At 41.4% G+C, this 14,564-nt stretch overlaps 1 protein-coding gene across 2 annotated transcripts in view; it reads left to right on the top strand.

The window, feature by feature from the left end:
- Positions 1–14,564, top strand: part of SPNS2 (SPNS lysolipid transporter 2, sphingosine-1-phosphate) — a 189,756-nt gene that overhangs the window by 87,096 nt on the left and 88,096 nt on the right. For both annotated transcript variants that reach the window (XM_050908904.1, XM_050908903.1), the window contains one exon: positions 297–362. In XM_050908904.1, the coding sequence (XP_050764861.1) occupies positions 297–362 (66 nt within the window). The remainder of the gene's footprint in view (positions 1–296; positions 363–14,564) is intronic.

Raw genomic sequence — 14,564 nt, 5'->3', positions numbered from 1 at the left:
AACAAAAAGAAAACCCTGATCTTATTTAAGTAGAAAGGAAAGACCAGTTTCTCATGCATGAGGATTTCATTCCCAAACTCTTTGCATGAAGTTATATCTACCTACCTCTGCTGTTACTGAAGTAGCCCAAAATCATTGAGTGTGCATGTATAGAAAAGAAGCCAATGTGCAAACTTGAGAAGTTATGTGTCTAAACTACTGGAATTTGAAACTTGCTGATGCTTCACAAAAGGCTTGAGCTGTATGCTTTTCAAAGGCTGAAGACACTGAGTTTTTTCTCTCTGTTTTCCTTGTAGGTGTGTTACTAGACATCCAGCAGCACTTTGGAGTCAAAGACAGCGGGGCTGGCTTGTTACAGACAGGTAAGAGTATTTGTTTTCTCACTGGTTTTTGTAACCTTCCTCTTCTCAGAAGAGTGCTTTCAGATTTCTTCAGTCATGGCCCTTGGGCACATGGGCTGTGAAATATACTCTTACTGTGAAGATGAGGGTTTTTTTGGTTTTGATTTGCTGGTGGGCAGGAGATCAGGGCTCAGAATGACTTGAGTGCAGAATGGGCCAAAAGCAAACAAACCTAATATTATTTATGACAACTAAATTCAAATAGGAGACGGCTACTTCCCCTAGATCAGAAAACTCATGATAAACCAACAGCAGGATCCTGTTGTTCTCACTTCTCTTAACTCTCTGTAGGTTGGTAATAAGTGTGATGTATGATGCCCTTCATGTGCTCTACAGAGAATCTGCTGAACGTACAGTAATTGGGAGTACAGTGTGGCATGAAAATGTAAAACTTGTCAGGACAAGTACCTAAGGATGAAAACTGCAGGAAAGGCTAACAATCATTCCATTCATGCTAACTCATGGATTAACAATATCCCTATGATTTTGGTGCTGTTAGCTTCAGACATTTCCCTCCTTGTGTTTAAGGAAGAAGGATTATTGCAGTTGTGATGCCCTTCTAACGTAGCAGACATTTGAATGTTGCAGACATCTGCAGACAGAGCTGCACAACCCAAGGACAAACCCAGCTTTTCTGGCCTCTAGTCCTGAGGTGGTTTAGAGGAGTGCCTTTGTCAATGGGCTGGATTTGATGACATTGAGTAGCAGTCTCATGTAGTTATGACAGTACATTTGATCTTTATGGAAAGTTGAAAGGACTAGCCAGAGAGCAAATGCAGTATTTTAAGGAGAGAAACAGTCTGGTTTGGAAACTTCCTACAGAACTATTAGTTGGAGTCACAGATTTGTGGTGCTGTTGTTGTCTCGTCACTGCATCTGTCTGAGGGAACCACACTGGAACAATTATACCTCTGAAAAAATTAGAATTCAATTAAGATTAGAAATAGTGTGCCAGAAAGACATTTTTTTTTTCCATGCTTTTTTTTCTTACACTATCACAGTGGATACCAAATGCCTGTCAGGAGCTTGTCCATGAAACTGTAGCCAACAATAAAGAGTATAAAATCATTCATTCTTTATGGTCACACTAGAGGTGAGAATGTTCTGGAGCTCTGTGATTTGGCCTTCGATTTCAACTGTGTGAACCACTGCAGTATCTCCTCCTTTTTATTTTCTGCAACCCATGGCACAGCAGGGTCCTCATCTGTGGTTACAGCTTCTTGGTAATGTTGCAATACACACAATTAATAACAGTTTGTATTAGGGCTTTAAAAATGCTCTCCTTGTGGGATGGCAGAGTTCAGCTAAGCTGATGTGTGCAGCACGTGTCCAGAACAGAAGGCCTGAGCTTTACAAGTGTTACTGATTGTAAGTAGCATCAATCAGTTATGCCCAAAGTGGCACTGGTTGTCCGTCAGGCTCTTTTCTACAGCAATTATTTATATTTATTTATTGTACTCAGAGGAACAGGTCCTCAATGTATCATTAGACACAAAGTGCCTTCGAGAAAATATTCTGGTGGAAAACGACACTTGCCAAAGCATATATTTAATCTTCATTCCTCTCAGTGGATGAAATCCTTCTGCAGATGATTTAGTGACAGCAAGCAAGAGCTAAGCTCCAACAGAGCATTTCATTTCTTAATTGCAAGAAATGTTATTGATTTCTCTAGCAAACATACAGGGCATCTGAAAATAGCATCACTGAGATATTGCAAGATTGCTGCCGAGTGTGTCATGACTTTTGTAAGTGATAGCTGTTGCTTTAAGAAAAGCAACATTTTTCTCTCGTTTTTTTTGCTGATCTGAAAACGGAGGGCTTGACTTTGCCCCTGCAATATAGATAATAATGTATTAATCACAATACCATCACAGGAAAAGAGTTCTCGCAAAATAAAACACCATTTCACATAAGTAAGGGTAGGGGCACATAACTGAAAACTTATTAAATGTATTACTTCAGCTTACCAAGTTTCTGTGTTGGCAGCTGGCCCACGGCCCATGCACCCTTAACCCTGGTGAAATAAAACATGCTAGCCTAAACCACCATAAACACTACTTCTAATCTTTTGCCTGTTCTCTAAGTCTGACCTCTCTAGATGTGCAAATTGGGGACGATGGATGCAGAGTGTAAAAGCATTTGACCAAGGTTGCAGAGGAAGCCTACAGTAGAGCTGGGACCAGGACTGATGTCTCCCAGACCTCTGCCTTAACCTTGAACGTTTCCTTTGCAAGCAGAGAGACAGAAATATTTTATTCCCAAGAGATGGTCCTGCTAACTAATTGAGTGATGTGAGACAAAAGACTGCTCATCCTGAATATGTCCTCGGAATAAAGAGTGGATTAGTCCTCAAGTTGTTAATCCTGCATCTAGATGAGTCCTAAATTAATTTACAATGTTAATGAGGGGGAGTGAAATGTAGTATTCACTGGCAGTTCATATCACTCATCAAACAGGCTTTAAAAAATAATAAAGAAAATCCTTTTAACTGAGAAACAAGGCTGCATGCAGTTTTAGGAAGAGATGGTACTGAAAACTCAAACAGCAAGGGGAAAAGAAATCCACCAAAGGCAATGTATGACCCTGCATTCATACCATAACCCATTCTTTGCAGGCACAGCCAATCTCATAGCTCTCTCACTCCAAACATTCAAAAGCCAATTCATACACTCTCAGCTTCTGCTGCTCTCTGGAAAGCAAAGGTGACTGGTTTCTTAGGAATTGCAAAGACAGAATTTGAATTTTTGTCTTCTTTTGTATTAATCCCAAGGTACAAGCCGCTCTTTGCCTAAGAGATATAATGAAAACTGGTTAGAGGGGCACTGTAATTCCCTGTACAGCAAAATCACAGGGACACTACAGCCTCATCCATAATGGAAAGGAGCAGAACGTGGTAGTCTCTGCAGCAAGGATCCTGTGACAGCAAAGGACACACTGACAGATGGACAGCAATTCCTGCTTGCTCAGTAGCATTGTAGAATAACAGGCATATAACTATGTTGATTCCAGAGCCCCACTTATCTCTTGATGATGCTGTAATTCTGTGCTGATCTTCCTTTTTAAGGCACTACATACGCAGTTATACAAATATTAGTTAAGTTCACTTAACTGTCCTACGGGTCTGCATCCAAGCTTTGTTGTGCTTTTCATTTCTTACTGGTTGCTTTTCCCAGCTGGAGAAAAGACAATCCTGGCTGATTTCAAAAGGCGATAGAGCATCTCCTTGCCTACTTGAGCTGTACAGCTGTAGTCAGTCGATACATTTATAAGCCAAGCCATACAAAAAATCTTTCCCATGTGTGGAGTTAGGTAGGAGCAGCAGTTTGGACTCACCAAGACTACAGGCCTCTAAAAACACAGGCTGAGAAGATGGACAACTGGATTTGTAGAACTGCTTCAAAATAGTGTTGTCCTTCCATATATACTTAGACCACCAGTGCTGTACTCTGGTTTTCACTAGATTTTTTCCCCTTCTTTCTTCAATTTTTGTGCTTTATCGCTCTGTCTGCTTTCCTTGCCCTTGGATTTATTTTGCTTTTGTGTCTCTTGCTAGTGTCTATTTAGCACACCAGAGCTCTAATAATAATAGTGCCTGGCTCTCAGTACAGTTTATCTTCTGTAGATCTCAGGATGTTTTTTATAGGGAGGGATAATGAGGCTTGCCCTTTTCTACAGATGAGGAAGCTAAGAAAGCCAGGTGGGAGAAATGACCTGCCCAAAGTCACACAGCGGGTCTGAGGCAGAGCCAGAATAGAACTGCGGTCCAGTTCCTGAACACGCAGTATTCAACTAGGTTAATGCTTAGACCCAGAGATTTGGTCCATGTTAATGGGTACCTTAATCTTCTAGCCTAGGCAGCTCAAGCTCAGGGGAAGGCACATAAAACAGCGGGGACTTCTGCAAGCAGAAACGGTGATGCATCAAAGGGAGGGTATGGCAAGGATTCCATTGAAATGCAGAGGGGAAAAGTGTTTGTCTTCAGAAAGAGCATAGGGGTGTCATTAGAGGAAACCGTAGTAACAAAAAGTTTATACCATAAAGTCAGAAGCAAGGAAATGTAAGGAAGCAAGAGATCTGGAAGGACTCATTAAAGGTGAATAATCATAGGTAACTGGGGCTCTGAAAGAACTTGTCTCTTCTCACGTGGAGAGAGATGGGCATTCTCCCAAATGCCTCTCAGCCCCTGGTTTCCCAGGAAGCCTAGCAATGCCAGGTACTTTCTTAAGTCTTGTTGTGGGCTCATTTTTCCTGTAAGGGTCAATTCCAACTAAAACCTCTGTTCATTTGAAAAGTGAAACCTTTACCTACCCGAGTTCCCCTACCTCTTGAGCTGACCTAGTGTAACCTTGCACTATCTTGCAACCTTGCAAATATGTTAGCAGCTCTGGTGTGCTATGGTTGTACCAACTGAGCTATAAGCAAGTGCAGTGAGTAGGGGATTTGAAATAGTGGAGTGCAATGATGGGATAAATCAGACTTGCTAAATTGAAGGTTTTTCTTTCAACTCCCTTTGACTCCCATCTTCTTGTCACTGGCTTATGATGACAGCTTATACTGCTCTAACATTTTTTATTTATTCCACACAGAGACCGCCTCCTCTGGATGCTAACATTGAATATGTGTATATTACGAGTTGCAGGTGCCGCATGTTTCTTTTCTACCACCTGCTTCTACCTGAATAGATACTGTCTTGCTCCTCATCTGTGCTATGCATAACTGAATCAGATCTTCATCTTTCACTTCCTACTGCACCTGCTTAACTGTTCTTCTTGCTAGAACAGAGGAACTTATATTCTGGACACTTTCCTGTTTTCTATTTAAAATTCATGAGCTTTCCTTTTGAGTGAATGACTTCTTACACCAGAGCACATCCCAAGGCCCTGGTATCTCAGGTGTCCAATCCAGAAGGCGAGACAGAATGCTTTGTAGTTGCTCTTCTTGATTCATGACTGCAAATGGTTTGGACCACCATGTCCTACCCAGAGCAGGTCATGCCACTGTCATCTTCCCTTCCCCCAACCGTGCTAAACATTCTTAAATCCAGGTTACTTCTCTGGCAATCTGGGGCTCTGAATACCAGGACAAGGTAGAGCTCTCTTTCTGCCAGAAGGAGATCCTCTAAGTCGTATCAACAATGAGCAAAACCTTTTTCCTCATTTCCCCCTCCATGCCTGATTTTGTACCATGTTTTCTGAACTTCTCCAGCCTTCTGTAGCATGCTGCTGATCTAGGGATTAAACAGTTTGTATAGGACAGCTCCAGTTTAAGCAATAAAGGTGAAAAAGTAGGGCTCTGCGTTCAGTGTTGCTCGATTAGTGTTGTGACAAGGGTAGGTCTTTTACTTATCAAGGTGGAGTGAGTTGAGATAGTCCAGAGCCTGATTATTTCCTGCATAAGTCCTTTACAAGTTCCGACAGTCCTTTTTTCCTGTGTGCTAGAATGGTATCTGATACGCTAAGAAGTCATGGCAATCTGAGAGTCTGATTCATGAAAGCAGTTAAGCCTGTTTGGAAATCCTTCTGCAATCAAGAATGAAAGTATTTTCTCGAATCAGTGAGCAGGTTATAGGAAAATGTGTTTGTGCCCTAGCCCAGTCCCCCATACACCAAGGACCAAACTATAAAAATGCTGTTTACCGTGTGCACTCTCACTAGACAGCCCTAGATTGCAAAGTAAATAATCTTTGGTGGGGGAGAAGGGGCAGGGAAGGGAGGGGAAGATGTCCTTGTCTCCTGCTGATAAGAGGTAAATGCTTGAGCCAGTGTTGCACTTTGTCTTTTTATTGTACGTGTCAGCAAGTGAGTGCAGGCTACTAGAACAGGGAAACTCTCCAGACTGGCTTGTCTTCATGAATATCTTGATTTTATGATACTGCATGGCCATTAGCACAACATAACAATTCATTTTCCCATCCTGTCTTCCCGCTTTGCAGAAGGAAGGTTTGTCCTAACTATTGGACTTTCAGACAGGGCAGGTACTTGGGCTGGTTGTTGCAAGAGAAACTTGCACTTGTGCTGCCTGTGGCATGTCTGTTCTGTAAGTAGATATTGGCCTATTTTCCCTCAGGCTGTAGTTCAAGCACCTCTTGCCAATGTTGCGTTCACTTCTGTAATTTATTATAATAATGAGGGGAAAGATTTCCCACAGATTTTAGAGAAGTAGTTATCATTCCACCCAGAGTCCTAACAGTTTTTAACATAGCCTGTCCATCTCCCCCTACACATGTTCCTAAAACCTCAGAATTTCATTCAAGCTCTTTACGGTGGAAGATGGGATTTTTGTTGGTATTGTGTAATTCTTTTAAACAACAACTTCCTCTTAATACCAGCTATGCAATCTTACGTAGCAGGCATCTGCACTGTATTGCATGTTTCATGCACAAATAGTTCAGAAGGGCTAGTCTTGTCGCCTTTGCTTTTTTCATTAACACCATATTTGGAATTTTGAAAGAGGGAGATGAACATTTGAGTTACATTAACAGTTATTTTAATGCCGTTATTAGACATCTAATGGCTACCAGTTGCTGGAAGAGAGGTGTGTACTTATATTCAGTACCTCATGACTCGTGTGCTTTTTTCCCTCCCCCTCGGCAGTCACACTAAAAGCTTTTGGTAGTAAGTGGAAAACCTGCTTAGCTTTAATTCTTGCTTTTCACTGAGCCTCTAAGTTTAATTTTCAAGTGTGGTGAGCAGAGGGGTGTTTGTATATGGTCTAAATCAGAAGGAGCCCTGTATTTCTTCTCTGTACCCTGATCTAGATCTGTGCATACAGTTGCTACTGATACATATTGGGCCCAATTTAAAGGTAAGTGTTAGCCCAGAGGGGAAGTTTTTTTGCCTTGACTTTAAGGGAAGTTGGATCAGGGTCTTCTATGAACTGGGAGCGAGAAAATAGAACTAACTTTTATAGTACATTTTGTATATTTAATGTGCTTCATCCCAGGGGAGCCATAAGTGTTCTTTCTTAAAAGATTTATTTTAAGATTGTTTTGGTTTTGTCTTGCTTCCCACACCTGAAGAGCTCTCGTTTTCTTCGAGAACAGACCTACAGTTCTGCAGGACAACATACTGTGTTGTAAAAAATGTAAGCAGCTATATTCAAACAGGGATCTGAGATCAGGTGATAAAGAGGTCAGGCTTGGTCTGTGCCCGCTGGGAGATTTCGAAGTTAATACAGTATGGTTGGAAGCATTGCTGTTGGAGGAGGTGTCTGATTTGAGAGAGAGATCATTTGGGTAAACCAAATAGCCTTGACAGAGTGTGAAGGAGCTCTGGAGCACTGAAGGTACTGTCTTGCAATGAAGCAAGAGCATTGCTGTTAGTTGTTGTAATACTGCAGGCATTTGGTAGACTCTGGAAGTACCAGGGTGTTTTTGTAGTAGTGGGAATGTTGGGGTCCTAGACCGGCCCATATGATCATTTTGCTTCTCTAATGTGTCCTGTCTTGAGTTCCAGGTGGCTTTTCCTCCAAACCAGTGCTCAAACCTTTTGGGCTGTGTACCAGACCACTCTGCATCCGTACAATCAAATTTTTATAGTGATTTATCATCAGACCACTATAAAAGTAATATTGCTGTGTGGCTGGCTGCAAAAAACTTACTGTCGCTTTGTGGAACACAATTTTGGGAACCATAGGCTTTAACTGTTACAAGCTGCTGAAACAGGTGGTGTGTTCCAGGCAGAAGCAACTACATTTCAGTACGGGCTGCAGTGATTCCATGTATAGACCCATACGCACTTGAGGAGGAGCGACTCATTTGTAGACATATACCTGGCTTTGAAAATGAATTCCAGGGTGTCCTGGTTTTGGCTGGGATAGAGTTAATTTTCTTCTTAGTAGCTGGTACAGTGTGTTTTGGATTTAGTGTGAGAATAATGTTGATAACGCACTCATGGTTTAGTTGTTGCTAAGTAGCGCTTATCCTAAGTTAAGGATTTTTCAGTTTCCCCTGCTCTGCCAGCAAGCAGGTGTGCAAGGAGCTGGGAGGGAGCACGGCCAGGGCAGCTGACCTGAACTAGCCAAAGGGATATTCCATACCATAGAACGTCATGCTCAGTATATAAACTGGGGGGAGTTTGCTGGGAGGAGCGGATCGCTGCTCAGGCATCGGTCAGTGGGTGGTGAGCAACTGCATTGTGCATCACTTGTCTTTTCTTGGGTTTTATTTCTCTTTTTTTTGTTATATTCCTTTTCATTACAATTATTATTGTATTTTTATTATTATTATTGTTAGTATTATATTTTATTTTACTTTCGTTATTAAACTGCTCTTACCTCAACCCACAAGTTTTACTTTTTTTCCCGACCCTCCTCCCTATCCCACTGGGAGCAGGGAGGAGTGAGCAGCTGCGTGGTGCTTAGTTGCTGGTTGGGGTTAAACCACAACACAGGGCATCAGTTATGTAAAAGTGAACATTCCTCATGGTATTTGGTAGTGTTACCGGCCTGCAGAACTAGATTCCAATTAACACAAGTAAGTCTGAATTGCATGAATGGTGTATTGTTGCACCAATTCAAAAGAAATCTCCCAGTGCACTCCCCTTACCCCCAATACTTGCACATATTCCAGGATTTTTCCTGTATCCTGATGTAAGGTTATAGAGCAAAGACCAATTTTCTGCTTAGATTATGCAGGGAACCTGGTTTTGGAGGGAAAATATTACTGACCGTAGTCCATCACTTACCCCAATTCAATGTTAGTTCTCACAAAAAATGTAAATGTACATAAACATTTTTTGCTAAAACTCTCTTCAGTTGTTTTCAAGTTTTAGTCAAATGACTGAGGATGGCTTAGGTTTTTAAATCTCAGCTGAAAAACAAACAGTTATCTGATGGGATGAATAGTAGGAGGAGGGGTTCACACACATTCTTGTGTTCTTTGCTGCTGCAAGCAAAAAAGTGCTTTGGTTTTCATTGGAAAGGATGTTTCCAGGGGAAGTTCGGTTCTGACCTCTTTTATTCCCCCACTGAGTTATACATCAGGTTATTCCTAATTAAACATTTGGACAGTTTTAACCATTTCCTCCTTCCAACCTTTTCATCCACTAATGTTTACAGAAGCAAGATTTATTTTACATATTCTCCTACTGCATCATTCTCCTTGCTCTTTGTAGATGAGCTGAATTGGAGATGTAGCAACTCTTAATTTATTCTCTTGTGTGGGACAGTAGTGTTGAAGGGAGAGCATTAATAGTAATATACCTTTCCTGCCAAGAGTTGCCTTAAAGAACTAAGAATTTATAATAACTTTAACTTGCTTATTTGGAACTACACTAATTTTAAATGGATGGTTACAATAAATTACTATTGGGGTAGACTTGGAAGTGAATTAGGGAGGCAGTACAGGTAAAGCAGTTTGAGCTTTGATTTCTTTTTACAATTCTGCTGATGGCACTGGCCAAAGTGCTCTCTTCTGTGGCTCTTTTCCCTGTTCCCTTTCTTCTCTGGATCATCGGTTTGTAGAGGCAAGGCAATCACCTACCCTGTAAGCCTGTGATGAAGTGCTTTTTAAAACTGACCCTGTTAAGAGTTTTGGCTGAGTGAAATTTTCACGATAAGATTTGTCTGTCTGGTGTTTTTGGGGGGAGTTGGTTTTGTTTTGTTTTGTTTTGTTTTCCTTGAAGGATGTTTGAAACATGTTCCGAATTCTTTGTTTTTAATTCCACCTTAATCACAGTTACTGGTTTTATCCTTGCCTCTACCCACCCTGGGATTTGAGTGGTCCTGGTCACCACAGCAATTGATGGTGTTAGCTATCAGCTCCGTGCTTGTATGTTCAGCATCCTGTGGTTTTGTCCAACCTACCTGGCAATATAAATAACAATAAAATTGCCTTAGTTCCCTTGGTCACACCTTTCAAGCACTAGAAATCATTGACGAAGTCTGACAAAGAAAGGTACTCTTTCATGAGACCCTTTGTGACTAGAATGGGTCATGTAAGAAAGATGGGTGAGTTAAAGAATAACTTTGCCACAAAAAAAAAAAAAGTAAGGTTTTTTTTTTGCTTACTCTGGAATGTGCAGGGTACTTTAGAGATCCATGTGTCATTGAACTGAGTTGCATTCAATTTAAGCATATGGGCTGTTTTTAAAAGCAGCCTTCCATTTTACAGGTGTAGTTTAGGATATATAAATGCTTAACTTACTAATTGTCCCTGCAAATCAAAGTAGTTAAGTGGCATTAATTCCACCAGCAAAATTGCTCACAGGGTAAATTGCAAGCTCAAAATTAGTGATTGAGTTGAGGATCCTTTAAAAACCCGATACTAAAAATAGATATTAGTTCAGGAGGGCTGATGTAAAGAGTTATTATGGTGAGAACCATGCAAGTGTTTGACTAGATAACTCCATGTCCTTTATCAATCTTCTTGAAGGTAAAATTACACAACAGGAACATGAAAATGTCTCATAATTTTTGCTGTTTTGGTCCCCCCCATCCCCCGTTTTGTTTTTAAATTGACATCTTCCACCATCAAAATGCTGCCCATATGATGTCCCCCAAGCAGGGGCTCACAGGAGCACTGCTGGAACGTATAAATCTAAGGTACTACTATGTTGTTATAGGTCATGATGCTGAAACTGTCATCAGCTATGTGCTTGCTTTTGCTTAGTCATGTGGGCCTAGAAAGAAGATCTGTCTTGAAGGGTTATTCTGTTGCATTTCTTATAAAATGGGATGAGATCTTCTTATACAGAAACCTACTTCTGCAAGATGTTTAGCTTCCCTAGTATCTGTCACGATCTGTCAAAACACCAGCCTTGCAAGTTGGCTATTATGCTGAAGGTACTTGGAGTTTGTTGGCTACAGAGTCACTGTCAAGGGACAGATGGTTTAGATGTAGGTACAATAATAAGTGGAATCTAGTAGACTAGTCTAGTAGACTAGTGCCCTGCTCTGGCTCTTGTGCTGTCCCGTGTCCTGGGCCATTAGTCATTAGTGTAAAACCTGTTGTTCACAAGGGACGTTCAGGTTTGGGTATGTGAAGGGAAACAGAGTTGAGCTTTGGAAACACGACCTTCCAGCTCCTCACAAGACCAGTGAGGCTAAATCCACAAATGTGTATCTAACCTGCTGATGGGTGAGGTCTTCATGCTCCATTGCGGTGTGGGTCTGCACAGTGCCCTGCCTCTGTCAGCTGGCATCACCACCCAAGAATTGCAGGTGGTTTCATTTCTGTTTTACCCATCCAGAGTCTTCAGTTGCTTCCAGCTTTTTGGCTAACATAGCAATCATGCTGTTTGCTAACTGCTTTGAAACCCATGGATGTAATAATATGGCAAATTATTAGCAAGTATGATACAAAATATGTCATATTTGGGGGGGAGGGTGGCAAGACAAAGAGAAAATATTAGAAGAAAATATCTCTGGAAAAAAATGCAGAGCAAGAGAACAGACTTTCCTGAAAAGCAAGTTGTCCAAAGTTGCCCTTGTTTTCACTGAGGATGTTTTATGGCAGCAAAGGTAATAATACAGGATATTATACAATGGATGTTGAATTTTCACTAAAAGCTCCCCAGTGAGATATTCCTACCAGCTGCTCATGTTATACCTTCCAATGACTTGGACAATACAGCATATGACACACTGAGCTGAGAAAATGTTTGCATTGTGTATAAACGGCATGTTAATTTTCCTGGTTTGTACTTATTGAACTTGTTCTTTATGGATTCATAGTCCAGAAACTAGACTCCATTGTCAAGTCACCAGACAAATAAACTGCTGGCAACACCATGACAAGTTTTCCCCCAGGGTTCAGTTTTCAGCGCTCTAGGACTGCTAATAATGAAGCTCAGCTGGCATCTTGGGACATTTATGACGGCGTGGTCTCTAGGGAGTGGAATGGAATAGGCACTGAACACAAACTGACTTCGGATGGGCCACTGGTCAGTCATCAGTCTCACCTTCTACATATTTAGGCCTGATTGAAATGGGCTTTTTTAATATGTTAACAATCCCTGGGTTCACCAAATACTGTCTTTCCTTTTTTCCATTAATGTAATTGATGATGCACGAAGGCATTGCATTTGCAAGCCTTGCGCATTGCAGTATTCATTTCAGTATGTTGTTTTCCACTAGTACTCATTCTACCAGAAAGATATTAGTCGGAAGAAATTTAAAATGAGGGATTACTTAGAACAGGGTCCAGTCATGCACCATGGCTATTGAAACTACTGTTAACCTGGGATCTTTTACAGAGGTCATGTTCTTTTATCCACAGATGCAAGTTTAGTTGCAAAGCTCACTCCTGGAGCTGCAGTTCAACTTGGTATTGAAGTGTTTTTGCAAGTCAGGGATGGCACTTCGGAAATTCATGTGGGTGATAATCTTAGAAATAACAACTGTAAGACACACAGAGACCCGATTCATTCTCCAGTGCAGTTATGATCCTTTTCCTTTTACAAACCATGGCAAATTAAACATTGGGATACGTCAGTATTTCAACAATTTCCTTAAATTAGTTTATCCCTTTTTGAAGGCCACTCAGCCACTCTGAAAGACTTGCTCTTTGTCTAAATTGCCATTTATAACAGCAAGAGCCAAAAGCATTTCTAAATACTGCCAGCAAAATTGAATCAGCGAATAATTTCTCTCGAATAGCACTAGCCACTTACAATTGTGAGAGAGGCTTCCTTACATACTCTGTGATCCCTCTTCATTGTAGGATGAAGACTGCTTGTCATTGTAGGTGTTTATTTGTGGCCTGCTGTTTGTTCAGCTCTCTTGTCCTACTAGTCAATACGTGATTGCAAATTGCAGTTGATAGCAATGTTTCTTTGTATTTACTTTCTGGTACAAAAGCCTATTGAAATGTTGCTGGCATTTGAAAAAGTGGATGGATAAGCCTGTGGCTCTGTACCCTGGCAGAGAGTTGTTTAAGTGCTGGTGGGCATCATGTGGAATTGGATAGGAAGTATTTATGGCCCCTATCCTGTGCTCAGACCACTGCTTCTTAAATGATGATGAGACTCCCTCTAAAGCGTGCTGGACACGCAAAGCTGTGGGAGTTGAGGGTATTCTGGATATCGTAAGATCATGTTCTTAACTTCTCTGGCTCGCTCATGGATCTTGTTAGGAGGTTGGGGTTTGGTGGTTGTCTGGAAAGCCTCTCGTAGTTTAGATGACAGTCCCTAAGAGAAGCATAGGAGGAGTTACCTGATGTATTTAACAGCAAGAGAAGGCAGCATGATAACTGCTGAGGGGCTAGAGCCTTGTTTTCTGCCAGAGGTAGATCTTGCTGTCTGGCACATCCAGACTCCTCCCTGACCTGCACTGTACTGTTAACCAGCCTAGGTTAGTGGTTCGGCATTTTATTTCCTGGCCCTTGCAGCTACTGGTGAATTGTTTTTGTCTGAACACGCAGCGTCTGTGACTATGCAAGTGTAATGACTCGGGTAATAAAACATGAGAATTAGTTCAGGGTACAGGGTAAGTGAGAGCGCAGATGGTTCCTTCCTTGCCTTTTAGAGAATCTGTGACTCACAATGAAACTAGACAGCAAGTGCATTTACACACACGACACTCTTGGCCAACTTGTCTAGTCCAATCCAGCCAGCCCGCCCCGGCCCCTGTGCGTACTCACATTTTGTCTTCACATGCATGCCCTTCACTTCCTTCTTACGGGACTAGTTTTAAAGATAATCTGTATTATTAATTTGCTCGCTCTTAAAAATAAGGAGGGGGGTAAAGTAAAAGCACATAAAGTAATGAACATCTTGAAAAGGTAGGGTGTGTGTTTTCCTTATGTCTTCCTCATAATGCAGAAACAATCGGTATAGGTCAGTTTGCTGGAAAGCACTCCAAAAACTTATCAGTGAACAGTTTGCTTGTGGAAATGAATGCCACAAGGAGTGTTGTCAGGGCCAGAGCTTAAAAGACCAGATCTTTATGTGGATAAGACATTATAATTCGTGGGGGGTTTTAAGCCAGCATCTGAGTAATTCAGCTGCCTGTATAAGAATTTTGTGTACTTTCCTCGGAAGGATCTGATTGCTCTCACTGTCACAGACAGGATGCAAGACTACATGGTTTTCTGATCTGTTGCCATTGTTCTCATGTTCTTATGAAGTGGTCTCCTGAGGTTACATGAAAGATCTTTTATTGGGGGACTTGTTATTATTTATATGCTGCCAATGCCTTAGGCAGAAGGATGGACACTGCTGTTAA

Source organism: Gymnogyps californianus, chromosome 20, assembly GCF_018139145.2.
Source record: "Gymnogyps californianus isolate 813 chromosome 20, ASM1813914v2, whole genome shotgun sequence".
Classification (NCBI taxonomy): Eukaryota; Metazoa; Chordata; class Aves; order Accipitriformes; family Cathartidae; genus Gymnogyps; species Gymnogyps californianus.
The sequence above is the reverse complement of the archived record's forward strand: the minus strand, read 5'-3'. Positions and strand labels throughout refer to the sequence as shown.